Source organism: Macrotis lagotis, chromosome 1 (genome assembly GCF_037893015.1).
Source record: "Macrotis lagotis isolate mMagLag1 chromosome 1, bilby.v1.9.chrom.fasta, whole genome shotgun sequence".
Lineage (NCBI taxonomy): Eukaryota > Metazoa > Chordata > Mammalia > Peramelemorphia > Peramelidae > Macrotis > Macrotis lagotis.
The window spans coordinates 562,702,071-562,716,373 of NC_133658.1; the positions used below are offsets into that span (position 1 = coordinate 562,702,071).

A 14,303-nucleotide genomic window follows, 5' to 3' on the forward strand; every position below is an offset into this window, starting at 1 on the left:
AGTAATAATCCAAATAACTGTTATTCCCTTTTTTCCATCAACACCAGAAGAGTCTGGAGCCAGCATCAAGCTGGTTTCAGGGTGTGAGGTAATGGGGTGAAAATAATGCAATTGACTTTTACTGATATTAAAAAGGAATGTGAAGTAAAACATATAAGATTAAATAGCCAAAAAGAGAAACAGAAGAAAGGAATTGCTGCTACTGAACAAGTGAATAAAACTGTAGCACAATCAGAAAAAAAAAATTGTCAGTATCATGGTCAGCTGAAAGTAATTTGCCATTCCAGTACTGAAATAGTGAATAGTATCATAGTCCAGCTTACTACTGTGTGGGGATGGTATGAGGAATAAGTAAGGAGAAGGCTAGGACAACTTTCATGGATTTGATAATGTATACTGTACATGGTATACGAGTAAGACCCAGATGAGCCCCTTGGGTGGGAGAATTTCGGTGTTGTCTGAATTTCTGTAGGAGAAATGTATTGTCACAGGTATCTGTGCTATGTACAGTCATTTCCACACCTCAAGGAGAGGGCTGGAGTAGAGTGTCAAAGGCTGTCCCTTCATTGGCAGTATCTGATACTGCCACTAGGTGGCAAGACATAGGCATTCTCTTTAAGGAGGAACCTGTTCATTGCAATTTTGCAACAGATCCTGTTCTGAGTTTCTGTTCTATTACTCTAGAAGACCTGAATACAAGTGAAATGAAAATGCTTTTGTATAGAAAAAATGGATAGATTTCTTAAATCTGGGAGCAGGAAAAATATGGGTTGTTATAATAAAAGTCTAAGGATGTCAGAACTGGAAGAAACCTTTAAAACTATACATTTGGGGGCAGCTAGGTGGCACAGTGGATAGAGAACCAGCCCTGGAGTCAGGAGTACCTGAGTTCAAATCCAACCTCAGACACTTAATAATTACCTAGCCGTGTGGACTTGGGCAAGCCACTTAACCCCATTGCCTTGCAAAAATCTAAAAACAAACAAACAACTATACATTAAACCCCCTTGTTTTATAGATTATTCGAGAAGAAATCTCTATTGATACAATTTTTCTACTTTTAGGTATGTCCCTAAGGCATTTTTGGAGTGTCTAAGGAACATTCCCCAAAAGGCAGCCTTTTGGCTAGAAAAATGTCAGAACAGGTAGTTAAAATGGTCCAGGGAAGTTTCTATAAGACTACATAGCATAGCAGGTGAAACATACTCTGAAATTATAGAAAGGATAAAAAAAGAGAGAAAGGAAAGAATAGAAAAGAGAAAGAAAGAGGTGGGGAAGTGATAGATTAGGTTGTCTATTTCTGAAGGACACAGGCATGAAAAGGGCTTTTCTATCATAAAGACAAATATTAAGAAAAGATATAACCAAAAACATGTATGTTCTTGGGATTCTGTAAGAAAAGAGAAGACTTTGAAGTTCTTTTTCAAAAATTTTCTTAATGCAATTATAATACAATACCATTTGATATGCTAGAAAATTATCTGTAATATAGATATATGAACAGATGAGGAAACTGAGGCAATGCATTCATTAATATATACATATATGTATATACATTTACATAAACATGCTTCATTAACCCCAAGAAATTGTACAGACAGGAATTTTGTGAATTTTAAAGAAAAGAAGTATGTTAGTTTAATGGATAAATGTAGAGTGATATAATGTAAAGAATATATTTGAAGGATTTAATCACAGTACTTTCTACCTGTATGACCTTGGGCAAATCATTTATTTCCATCTGTAAAATGAGGGTGTCAGATTAGATGACATCTGAGGCTCTTTTTAATGTAGCTGGCAAGTACAGTTGATAGAGTACCAGGACTGGAGTCAGGAAGACTGATCAGTCCTGAAGACAGATCAAATCTGGGCTCTGACACACACTAGCTGTGGGACCCTGTTGACTCATTTAACCCTGTTTGCCTCAGTTTCCTCATCTGCAAAAGTAACTGGAGAAGGAAATGGAAAATCACTCTAGGATCTTTTCCAAGAAAATATCAAATGGGGTCACAAAGAATAAGACATGACTGAAATAATTGAACAAAAAAAAAGTGTCCTTACCAGATCTAAATCATATGAGTCAGTAAATTGTAATTCAAAAACAATACACAGAAGATAAAACTTCTATTTAAAAGGAAAAGTACATGATTCCTTACATCTTGAAATCATTATAATGGAGGGAAGTCACATAATCCTCCCCAGCAGAACTTTTGGTGCCACTGGATCCATGGGCCATTGTTTTGAGCAAATACAGAGTTACCAGTATTTTTAGATCAGCCATCCTTGCTCAACTTGTCTCTCCCCATGATGGGGAGCTTATTGCCAGAAGCAACTGCTAGTGACTTTGGTTAAGTAACTTCACATCTTTGAAGCTCAATCTACTTATCTTTGTAATGGGGTTGATGTGTAGGACCTGTCAATAATCTGGGCCTTGGGCCAGGTGACTTAATAACCTAGCATTCTGCCCTCATTTCTATGTACCAAACTCTTTTTCTGAGAGTACGAGTCTAGCACAATAAGAATTTAATAAATGCTTGCAGACTGATGGGTTGTTTGAATCATGATATGTCACTTTTATGGCTCTGTCTTTATCTACTGGCTACATTCCCCTCCTTTATAGATCCAGAAACTGCCAGGCACCTACTTCCAGATAACCTGCAAGCATGGTAAAGTTAAATTCAATGGAGACATTTCTCACAAAAGAACATGTTTCATTCTTTCTCTATTTCCACCTTCTTTCTCCAAATCCCCTTCTTTCACACTGGTTCTTCCTTCTCCAGAACAGAAATGATATAGCTAATCAAGATCTCTAGTGTCTTGTTTTATAGACACACACACACACACATACACACACACACAACACACACAAATCCCAATTCCCAGAAAAACAGTTTGGAAACCCATTGGGACTGGAAGTAAAGTATTCTAGAAACTTTTTTAAAAAAAGCAAATTTTTGTTGTCACTTGGGCTGCAATTGTCTCTAATTCTCCATCTTTTCCACTTCAGAACTATATCTTCTGTTTTGAGATTAGTCTTCTCTGTCTATTACAACTATTGACTTCTTTCAGTATAGCATGAGGCAAAGAGATGGATAAAATTACAACAGGATGTTAAAAAAAGGAGTTAGTTCCTATATGGAACACTAATACCTCACATTTAGATAGTGATTTAAAAAATATTTTCACAACAATTCTCTGAGATAAATTGTTGTTGCTTGTTGTTCAGTTGCTTTTCAGTTAAGTCTGATTCTCCATGATCTCATTTGGGATTTTCTTGGCAAAGATACTAGAGTGGTTTGCCATTTCCTTCTCCAGCTCATTTTATGGATGAGAAAACTGAGGCATACAGGGTAAAATGATTGGTCCAAGGCCATGCAGTTAGTAAGGATATGAGCCTGGATTTGAGCAGAATGCTGGCAACAAAGCCAGGAAGTCCAAGATTCAATCCCTGTTTTTGACATTTCCAGGCTATTTGACTCTGTGAAAGTCACTTATTCTTTCAGTGCTCCAGGTTAGTTTCCAAGGAACTAAGTCCCAATTTTCATGGAGAAAGGGAGTTTCCTCTCCTGGGAGTTCTGTAGAATGATAAAACCTAGAGGTCAAATCCCTATCTTTGTAGGAAAAAAAAAAGACAATTATCTGCCTCTCTTTAATAAAAGAAATAATGTAGTTTTGTGTCTAAATTATGGGTGCTATCTGCCACCTAATGGTCAATATTGGAATGTCACTCTCATTGACAACATTCTCATTGACCATTTTACCATAGAAATCATAGATCCCTCACTTCCCTGCTACTTTGATATATGTAGAAAGATAAAAAGGAATATGAGGATTGGTAAATGGGGTTTAGTATATTCATCATAGAAAGAGGTAACCTTGTAAGGAGAAGTAAAGTTTTATCAGAAGCCCTTAATGAGATACCAAGTAATTATCATGTGGAAGGGGATAACTATTGTCTGTTTCTCTTGGGGATAAAAAAGAAAGTAAATAGTCTGAAAAGATGTCTCATGGAGTAAGAATTAATTTAGATGCAGGGAAGAATGTCTTTACAGAGATTGTTGTTAAGCACAGGGATATATTAGAAAAGGAGATTGTAAAACCTAATTTCCAATCGATTCTGATGGTGGTTTATTTGCAATCCCACTTAGAGGCAGAAAAATGAATTAGCTTTTTTTCAAGATTCTTTCCTAGTTTGTCATTGGCATGATAGAGAAACTTATGATAGGGAACTTCAGATACCTTGACAAGTATAATAATCATAATTCTGAATTTCTAGAGGGGCCTCTAACCTCCTCAGGGGGAGTTTTCCTTCTACTGGAGAAGATCACAACCATTTTAAGATTTCTTATCTAGTGTGATTTTTGTCCATCTGTTTCTATGAATTATTCATTAACCTTGAGGCCTTCCCTTGATTCTTTTAATATATTCCAGGCACTAGAATAACATGAAGACTGTTCATCTGTCCATCACTCTCACTTTAAGATTGGCTCACCTCCTTTTCTGGTAGAATCTGTCACTCTAGATACCCAAATTCATCATTGGTAATATATTGCAAGCTATTTACACCAACCATTTAATTTTTCATTTCCTTTTTGCTCAATGAATTTTTTTTTTATTTTTCTGAGTTCACAGAATGCTATGATTTCCAGACATATAGAGTATACTGTGAAGAAAAGTGGTTCCCAAATCAAATTTTAACTTTAAAGATTCTATAAGATGAGAAAGAAGGTCAACAAGTCAGTGCCTTCGCCTTCAATTTATTTGTTTTTACCCATCTTTGATCTTTTTCAGTTTTTTGGAATCTTTCCATTTAAAATTGAAAACCGATGAAAATGAATCTTCATGGAATTAGCCATCCACACCCAGAGAAAGAACTATAGAATCTGAATGCATATCAAAATATATTTTCAGTTTAAAAAAAATTGTTTTTTCTTCTTGTGGTTCTTCTCCCTTTATTCTGAGTCTTCTTTCATAGTGTGATGAATATGGAAATATGTATAACACAAATGTACGTGTATAATCTAAAAAAAGAAAAAGAAAATGCCTTTTGTTAGAAAAAAATAAAGCCTAGCACACAAATTCCTACATACCTTTCTTGTACTGCTTTATAATTGCTCTTGTATTATTGTATTAACTATTTCTTGGGAAAAAAATCAGAAAATGTTTCTTGGGTATTTGGATCCAAACCCAAAACTCTTTCCACAGTTTCATATCATCTGTCCTTTGAGGCTAAGGAGAATGAATCTAATTCATTTTCTACAAGACATCACTTCAAATACATGAAGACAGTTTTCCAATTTTCTCCTTCCCAAGAATTTTATCTTCTGGCAACATATTTCCAGTTCCTTTAAATGAAATCTTGCAAGCTTTCTAGTTCCCCTACCATTCTGATCATCCTTCCCCAATAAAATCTTGTTTGTCAATGTCCTTCCCAAAGTGCGGTGAATTGAATAAAATATTTCTGTTATAGCAATTCTTTGGTTATAGTCTATTATTTTTCTCTACAGACAATGCTGCTGTTTATTCAACCTAAAATGACATTTACCTGTCATGTCACACTCTTTATTCATATCAAATTTATAGACTACTAAAACCTATGGATCTTCTTCACATCAAATCACCAACAAGCATTTTTTAAGTTCCTACTAACTATCAGAAAGATAAAACAGTCCTTGCCCTCAAAGAGTTCATGATCTAATAGAGACAATATACAAACTATTATGTATAAATAAATATATGTTAGATAAAGTGTAGATAATCTCAATGGGGAGGTACTAACATTAAGGAAAACCAGGAATGACTTCTCAGAGAAAGTAGATGTTAGTTGAAACTGGAGGCAAAGCAAGGAAGCCAGGAGGTAGAGAATTCCAGGTTTGGAGGACAACCAAGGAAAATGCACTGAATTGGGATGTATGAGGATCAATTTAAAAAGCCAGGGTCACTAGATTGATGAATATTGGAGGAGCATAGAGTGTAAGGGTAAGGAAGTGTAAGTGTAAGGGAGATAGGAAGGGAGTCAAGGAATGAAGGGATTTAAAAGTCAAACAGATGATTTTATATTTGATTTAAGGCAACAGGGAGTCACTAGTAGTTTATTGAATAGGGAAATGACATTGTCAGGAACTAGAATACAGTCATCAACTATAATATTTCTATGTCTTCTGTAATCTATACTTCTGTGGTTATTTTTTTAAGTTTTGTTTTTTGTTTTGTTTTGGTTTTTTGTAAGGCAATGGGGGGGGGGGGTTAAGTGGCTTTCCCAAGGTCACACAGCTAGGTAATTATTAAATGTCTGAGGATGAATTTGAACTCAAGTACTCCTGACTCCAGGGCCGGTACTCTATCCACTGTGCTACCTAGCCACCCCTGTGGTTATTTTTTAACCAGGGTACAATTCCTCATTTTTCCTTTAAAATTTTACCTTATTAGATCTAGACTATTATTCTAAATATTGTTTTGGATACTGTCATAAGAAGTTACATTTGTATATTTCCTGTATTTAATTGTGCTCTTTTCCTATTAGAATATATATATATATATATATATATATATATATATATATATATATACCTTAATTAAAATATAACTATATCTAGATAACAGAAGAGTCACAGGATTTCAAAATCAAAAGACCTGGATTTCAGTCTAAGTTCTGTCATCTACTCTGGATAAGTGACCAAATCCCTCTAAAACATAGAATTCTTCACGTGTAAAACAGCAATAATGATATTTGAACTATATATTTCAGAGGATTGTTGTAAATAAAAGAATATTCATGTTGTAAAGCACTCTCTAAATATGAGCTATTAATATCATAATCTGTAGCAAGATTTTTAGGAATACAAAGTGACAAAATTGGCAACTTTTATCCATCATTAATTACTCTAACTTTGATTTTATCTTAGAATAGAATGAGAGGTAGTATGTTGTTGTGAACAGAGAGCTAATTTAGAAGTCTCTAATGAATTCAGATCATGCCTCTAATGAATATTGACTTAGTGATCCTGAGTAGGTCAGTCTCTTGGTGCTCCAGTCATTTGGTGCTCCAGAAGTCACAGAATTTATTCTATTTCAGTCTGAGAAAACTGATTTAATGTGAAAACATTAAATGGCTTGCCTGAAATCACACACGTAGCATAGAAGGAAAGCAAGCATTTGAACCTCAGGATTAGATGTCATATAATTGTACTGATTGACTTTACATCATGTGCAAGAAGAGAAATATACTGAAAATAAGATATGAAGCAAATAGCAGAAAAATGCACTAATTGAAAAGGCTCCCAACATTCACAAAATAAAATAACTTCCTCTATCTATATCAGCAGGTGTCAGCACAGCACAATACAGCTCCTTTGGTAGGCTCCCTTCCTGGGTGTCAGTTTAGGAACTAAGAAGCTTGGTAAAAAGCTTTGTTATTTTTCCTGTGTATAAGATCATGCCACCATGGGAAAAAAAAAAAAAAACACTGAGTCTGGAGTCAGTAGAGCTGGATTCCTGTGCTGCATCTTAAAAGCTTGCTATTGGTGTGGCCTTGGACAGATCATTTCTCTCCCTGGGCCTTATTTTCCTCATCTAGTTTTTTGTTTTTTGCAAGGCAGTGGGGGCGGCTAGGTAGTGCAGTGAATAGAGCACCGTCCCTGGAGTCAGGAGTACCTGGATTCAAATCCGGTCTCAGACACTTAATAATTACCTAGCTGTGTGGCCTTGGGCAAGCCACTTAACCCCATTGCCTTGAAAAATCTAAAAAAAAAAAAAAGCAAGGCAATGGGGTTAAGTGGCTTGCCCAAGGCCACACAGCTAGGTAATTATTAAGTGTCTGAGACCGGATTTGAATCCAGGTACTCCTGACTCCAGGGACGGTGCTCTATCCACTGCACCACCTAGCAGCCCCTATTTTCCTCATCTATAAAAAGGAAGGAATTGGATTAGATGACCTCTGCGGTCCCTGCCAACTCTAGAGCTATAATCCTAATATCCTTTGTTAAAGCTGTCTCTTATCCATCTACCTCTGGTGTTTCTTTTCCTAGTTTAAAGTTTCCTTCTTAGTCCTGGGAGTTCTTAACTAATAACTTAACTAACTAACTAACTAACTAGCTAACTGTGTGTGTTTCTCTCTGCCTCTGTCTATCTGCTATTCTCTGTCTTTGTCTCTGTCTCTGTCTTCTCTGACTCTCTGTCTCTGTCCTCACCAGGCTGGAACCTTCCTGGAAAAGATGGGTTAAGTTTCACAGAGTTGTTAGAGTTTTACCCCTTCAGTCTTCCAAGTCTAGCAGGATGGATGGGTTGGGGGCCAATGATCCTATAAATGATTGCCAAATCCTGGGAAGATGGGAAAATGACACACAGGGGTCTACTACAATGTACTTGTCCTATTTGTCATACTACTTACTTGTCCTCTTCCTTGGGGCAGTTGGTGCTGCTGTAAATAGAGCTCTGATCCTGGAGTCGGGAAAGCCCTGAGTTCAAATTTGACCTCAGATACTCTTTGACCCTAGGCAAGTCACTTAATCTCTGTTTGCCTCAATTTCCTCCACCATAAAATGGTGGTAATACTAGCACCTACCTCAAAGGGTTGTTGTATCAAATGAGATAAAATTCATTTTGATAAACACAGTACAGCACCTCCATATAGTAGGATTTTTGGTGGTGCAGTAGTATCTGACTCTCCATGAACCCATTTGAAGTTTTCTGGGCAAAAAGAATGGTGTAGTTTGTCATTTTTTTTCTCCAGCTCATTTTCAGATGAGGAAACTGAGGCAAACAAGGTTGAATGATTTGCTAGATAAAGAGCTATAAACCGAGTTAAGAAGTTCTAGGTTCAAGTCCTGTTTCTGACACACCCTGGCTAAGTGATCTTGGGAAAGTCATTTACTTTCTCATTGCTCTGGTAAGTCTCCAAGGCAATATATTGCAGAAAAGGTTCCAATTTGCAAGGAGAAAGGGAGTTTTCTCATCTGGGAATTCCCTATAACAATGAACCTAAAGGGCAAATCCCTATCCTTGTAGGAAAAAAAAGACAATAATCAATCTGTTCCTGACTCCAGAGCAAGCACTTAATCCACTGCCTCAGCTAGCTTGCCCTGTGAAGTAGGCATTCTATAATGCTTATTTCCTTACTTTCCTCCTCCTCCAGTTTGATTTTCAAGTCTCCTAAGAACCTTTCTTCAATATCCAGTTCTTTTACTGACATAAAACATTATGAAAACAGGATGGACCCACAAAGAAGATCTTTACACAAGTGGACATCAAGTCACATGTAGAGAGACTGAATTAGGACTGAAATTCTAGGAGTGACCCTATGTTTGTTCTCTACTAAACACTAGTGGCAAATGAAGGAAGCCAAGGAGCTCTAGGATGCAGGATGTTTAACTTACAATAGTTTAAAGAATTTTATAAAGAAATATTGCTTTTGGGGTGGCTAGGTGGCGCAGTGAATAGAGCACCAGCTCTGGAGTCAGGAGTACCTGAGTTCAAATGTGACTTCAGACACTTAATTACCTAGCTGTGTGGCCTTGAGCAAGCCACTTAAGCCCATTGCCTTGCAAAAAACAAAAAACAAAAAACCTAAAACCTAAAAAAAGAGGAAAAAAAGAAATATTGCTTTCATGTGACCCTTCTCCAAGGACCTCAATGTATTTTACATATGTTTCATTAGCTTTCTCACCACTTGTGAGATATAAAGAGAGAAGAAGGGGGGGGAGGGAAATGCTACTGGTTTTCCCAGAGGATGTGCATCTTCCTTCCATATATAGATATGTTCCATAGATATTATGGATTATTTGAAAAAACACAAATAAATGAATTAATGAAATGTATTCTAGGGTATTTGTTATACAACTGGTAAAAAAAAATTATCCTTTCATAACTTACCAATTTGACTGAACATATAAAATTCAGACCTTTTAAATGAATAAACACTTGTACATTGAGTGATTTTTTTTAGGGTTTTTTTTTTTTTGGCAAGGCAATGGGGTTGAATAGCTTGCCCAAGGCCACACAGCTAGGTAATTATTAAATGTCTGAGGCTGAATTTGATCTCAGGTACTCCTGACTCCAGAGCGGGTGCTCTATCCACTGCACTACCCTTGAGTGATTTTTTTAGAACCACTTTGCTAAGGCAATTGAACTTAAAAGAATTTGTGCACATCAACTACAATTAAGCATGAGCCCCTCTAATCTAGTATCCTGACATTTCTTTTTCAGATGAACTTGGTATATACAACATCTGCCTTCTCCAAATTTTACAAGAAATCTGTGGTTGCAGATGTCAGGTAACATCTTAAACTGCTCATAATTTGCATCATTCATAGGTTCCTTCTGCCTTGGTCTATTTCAGTTTGTTGCAGTAACTCATGAGCTCTAAAGCTTTGTGAGGCTGCATTATGGAGTGGAGTCAGTATGTTATAAAATCATTTCAGTTGTATATGACTCTCTGTGCCTCTATTTGCAATTTTTTTGACAAAGATACCTTTCCAGATCATTTTTCAAATGAGGAAACTGTGGCAAAGAGGATTAAGTGACTTGCCCAAGGTCACACATGTCCGAGTTCATATTTGACCTCAGGAAGAGTCTTTCTGACTCCAGGCTAGCACCCTGCAACACTATGACATCATCTGGCTGCCCTGTGGTATTCCTAACTTCCTTCAAAGTACAATTCATGTGCCACATTTGACATGAAATCTTCTTAATAGACATTCCCTTCTAGTTGTTACCTCTCTCTCTCTCTCTCTCTCTCTCTCTCTCTCTCTCTCTCCCCCCTCCATCTTTCCTCTCTCTTTCTTCTTCTTCTTTTCCTCTCTATCCTCTGTCTATTTATCTATCTATGGATCTATCTAGCTATCTGTCATCTATGTAACTTTTCTATAAATTTTGTTTTCACTTAACCAATTATATGTTGCCTTTCCCCTCAAAGAATATTGGCTCCTTGAGCATAGAAATTATTTCCCTATTTTCTTAATTCTTCCCATTTCCTAAAATGATTTCCTAAACATAATAAGGGTGTAATAAATGTTTGTTGAAATATAGCATGCTGGAGTTATAGTTAGGGAGATTTAATTCTGAATCCTGCTTTACACATTTAATAACTATGTGATCCTAGACAAGTCATCTTTTTTTCAGCTTCAGTTTCCTCAACTGTAAAATGAGGAGATTGCATTCAATGGTTCCTAAGGTCCCTTCTGATTTCATATGATCTTACTCATCTGGCTATCAACATGATCATCATCTGTTGAAAATACCAAAGTGTCCTCCCTCTCCCACCCCCACCTCACACACACTGAGAACATGATGCACAAAACAAGACTCTTTCCTAGCTTTACGATCTTCTTTTGGGAAGCCAATCCAATTTAAAAGAAGTCCCACATTTGTGTCTCAACACTATTAGTGCATGTCCCAGCTTGCCCCTCGAAAACAGTCACCCTAGGGGTTCTCTTGAATATCTCTATTTCTTTGCTCCAGCACCAATAATGAGGGTGGCCTCCTTGTCCACTTCTGGCTTGTGTTTGTGGTGCCTCATGCCAAGGTCTTCTGTGAAGAATGTGTAGCAGCTATCCTGAAGGACTCTATACAGACAAGCATTGTGAACCGGACCTCTGTGGGGAACTTGCAGGGCTTGGCTATTGACATGGATTCGGTGGTTCTAAATGGTGAGTCCTCCTTTAAGCTTTGTTGTTCTCTTTGGTTATAGCAACATCTGAATGAACTTAAAGTTTCCCACTCTCAATGAAGAAAGTTTAAATAAGAAATGTGGTAAAAGCTAGTGAAGCAACTAGCCTAAAATGTTTATAGTGATCGAACAGCCTTGACTTGAACCAGACTACAAACATAGAAGCCACAGGCTAACATCTAATCTACCAAAGGGTATTTTTCTTCTTCCTATATTCATTATGACTACATGGCTTCTCTGGCCATTCATTTTATTTTATTTTATTTTTTAATTTTTTTTCAAGGCAGTGAGGTTAAGTGGTTTGCCCAAGGCCACACAGCTAGGTAATTATTAAATGTCTGAGGCAGGATTTGAACCAGGTACTCCTGACTCTAGGGCCAGTGTTCTACGCACTGCACCACCTAGCCACCCCTGGCCACTCATTTTAAAGGATAATCTGAGAATCCTGGAGAAAGAAGTAAGGACTATATTTAATCTCCCACCAATTTATCTATTACTGCAAAGTTTCCCCTTTCCCTCCCACTGTACAACCCAACTATCATTATCAATTTGACAACCGACAGTATCTCTATCAGATTACAGATTTCTTCAAGAGGCTGGTCTAGTTTCTATAGAAACTTGCATGCTGTTTCCTAATGATTTGGGAATTAAAAATTTACAATGCAAAGTTCTTAAACTCAAAATTTGTAGGCATTTATACAGAACAGCCTTAGTACTTCTTTTTATAAAGGACGAGAAAACTTTTCCCTGGATTAAATCATGAATGGTATTACTGACTCTAAAGAATTGTTTTGTTTTCTTGATGCAGCTGGACTCAGGTCTGACTACTCTTCAACTATTGGAATAGGTAAATGGTTTCATGTTTGATTTCCCAACTCATTCTTTTTTTGCTTTAACCTTTCCTTTCTTGAATAACAATTCCTTTTACCAATGACCCATTCTTTCACGGGTCAACTGGAAATTCAATTTTTGGTCTTCAAGTAAACTATACTGTCTTCACAGATAAAGGCTGTGCTCAGGATTTATATGCAGATAATCCCTTTCAGCACTTTCCCCTGGAGATTTCTGCTACCTCAGGACACCTGATGTGCCATTTCAAACTGATTGCCTCAGTAGGCCATCTCATTCGTCTCTCTGTCGTGTCCCTGCAAATGGAAGCTGACAACTGCATCACTGACTCCCTGACCATTTATGACTCCCTCATGCCTATCAAGAGTACAATCTTATACCGGTATGGACATGATTTGGAGGCATGTTTGTTGATTTGACAGATGTCTTCATGAGATGTCCCTTGTTTTATTATTCTCTTAGGATTTACTTTTGGTGGGGGGGTGGGGGTAGGTAGTGACATCTTTCCATTGAAAGATAAGACTTATCCTGGCACCAATATTATCACCATCATGATAATTATGATTTATGTTCCAGAAGGAAATTCCAGATGAACAATGTAGATTGGCACCTGATCTGTCACTTAATCTTTCTGGGGTGTTTGGGATTTTAATTGGCATGCCTAGGGTCACACAACCAGCATAGATTGGAGATGGGATTTGAACCAAGGACTCCTGACACCAAGGCCTTTATCCTTATTTCAAATACCTCACTGTCATTTATATAGTACTTGAAAATTTGCAACACACTTTGCATATTTTATGTAATTTGATGCTCACTACAGCCTTTGTGAAGTAGCCAACAGGTATTATTGACCCCATTCTCAGATGATAAAATTTAGGCTCAGACAGATTAAATGACTTAGTGTCACACAACTAGTACCAGTGGTAGAACATGAACCCAATCTTTTAAATTTCAAAGTCTATCCTCTAGCCACTATACAGAGTTACTTTTCTGACTTTTATATGGTGGTTGAAAAATTTTGAAGTGTTTTGTATACTTTTTCTTATTTGATGCTCACAATAACCCTGTATAGTGATACCAACAAGTATTGTTACTCCCATTGGATGGATGAGAAAATTAAGGCAGTGATAAGTAAAATGACTTGCTCAGTGCCATTAGTAGACACACCAGTCAGAGGCAGTGCCAATTACTACTGGCAATGTTTGTGGGAAATGCCCAAGAATTAGGCTACAAATTGCCATATTTAAAATCAATTTAAGTCAAATCAACAACATTTATTAAGTGACTTTAATCAGACATTTTGCTAAATGTAGGGATACAGAGAGATTCAATAGTTTTTTTTGGTCTAATTTTTGTTTTTAATCTAAATTTAGGTAAAGTTTTTCCTAAATCACAAAACATCCTAATGAGAAATTGTTTATTATAATGTCTATTATAATAAGAGAATATTATGTATCAGTCAAAACTTTTATAATAGAATACAATTACAAAAAAATGTTTAAAGGATGGGTGACTTTATAGGTACAATTCGTGGTTCACTGAAATTCATTTTGGAAAACATTCAAGTGTTACACAGTGAGCTAGAAGATATCATGTCAACCTTTCCATCTTTCTGAGGTCAAATCAATTTATGTCCCTTGGGATGTGGGACTGGAAGAAGGTGAGATTGGAAAGGTTAGATCTGGTTTAGAGGGACATTGGGTGTCCAATTTAAGAACCCCTGGGGCAAGGGCAAAGCTAAGAAAAATCTTAACAAAATGAAGGCAAAAATAATGGACCCAGCATT

At 36.7% G+C, this 14,303-nt stretch overlaps 1 protein-coding gene across 1 annotated transcript in view; it reads left to right on the forward strand.

Annotated features, from left to right (window-relative positions):
* The window catches only part of TMPRSS7 (transmembrane serine protease 7), a 90,619-nt gene that overhangs the window by 14,009 nt on the left and 62,307 nt on the right, over positions 1-14,303 (forward strand). The window contains exons 4-7 of the mRNA XM_074233967.1: positions 10,204-10,271; positions 11,458-11,645; positions 12,474-12,512; positions 12,668-12,896. Coding sequence (XP_074090068.1) covers positions 10,204-10,271; positions 11,458-11,645; positions 12,474-12,512; positions 12,668-12,896 — 524 coding nt within the window. The remainder of the gene's footprint in view (positions 1-10,203; positions 10,272-11,457; positions 11,646-12,473; positions 12,513-12,667; positions 12,897-14,303) is intronic.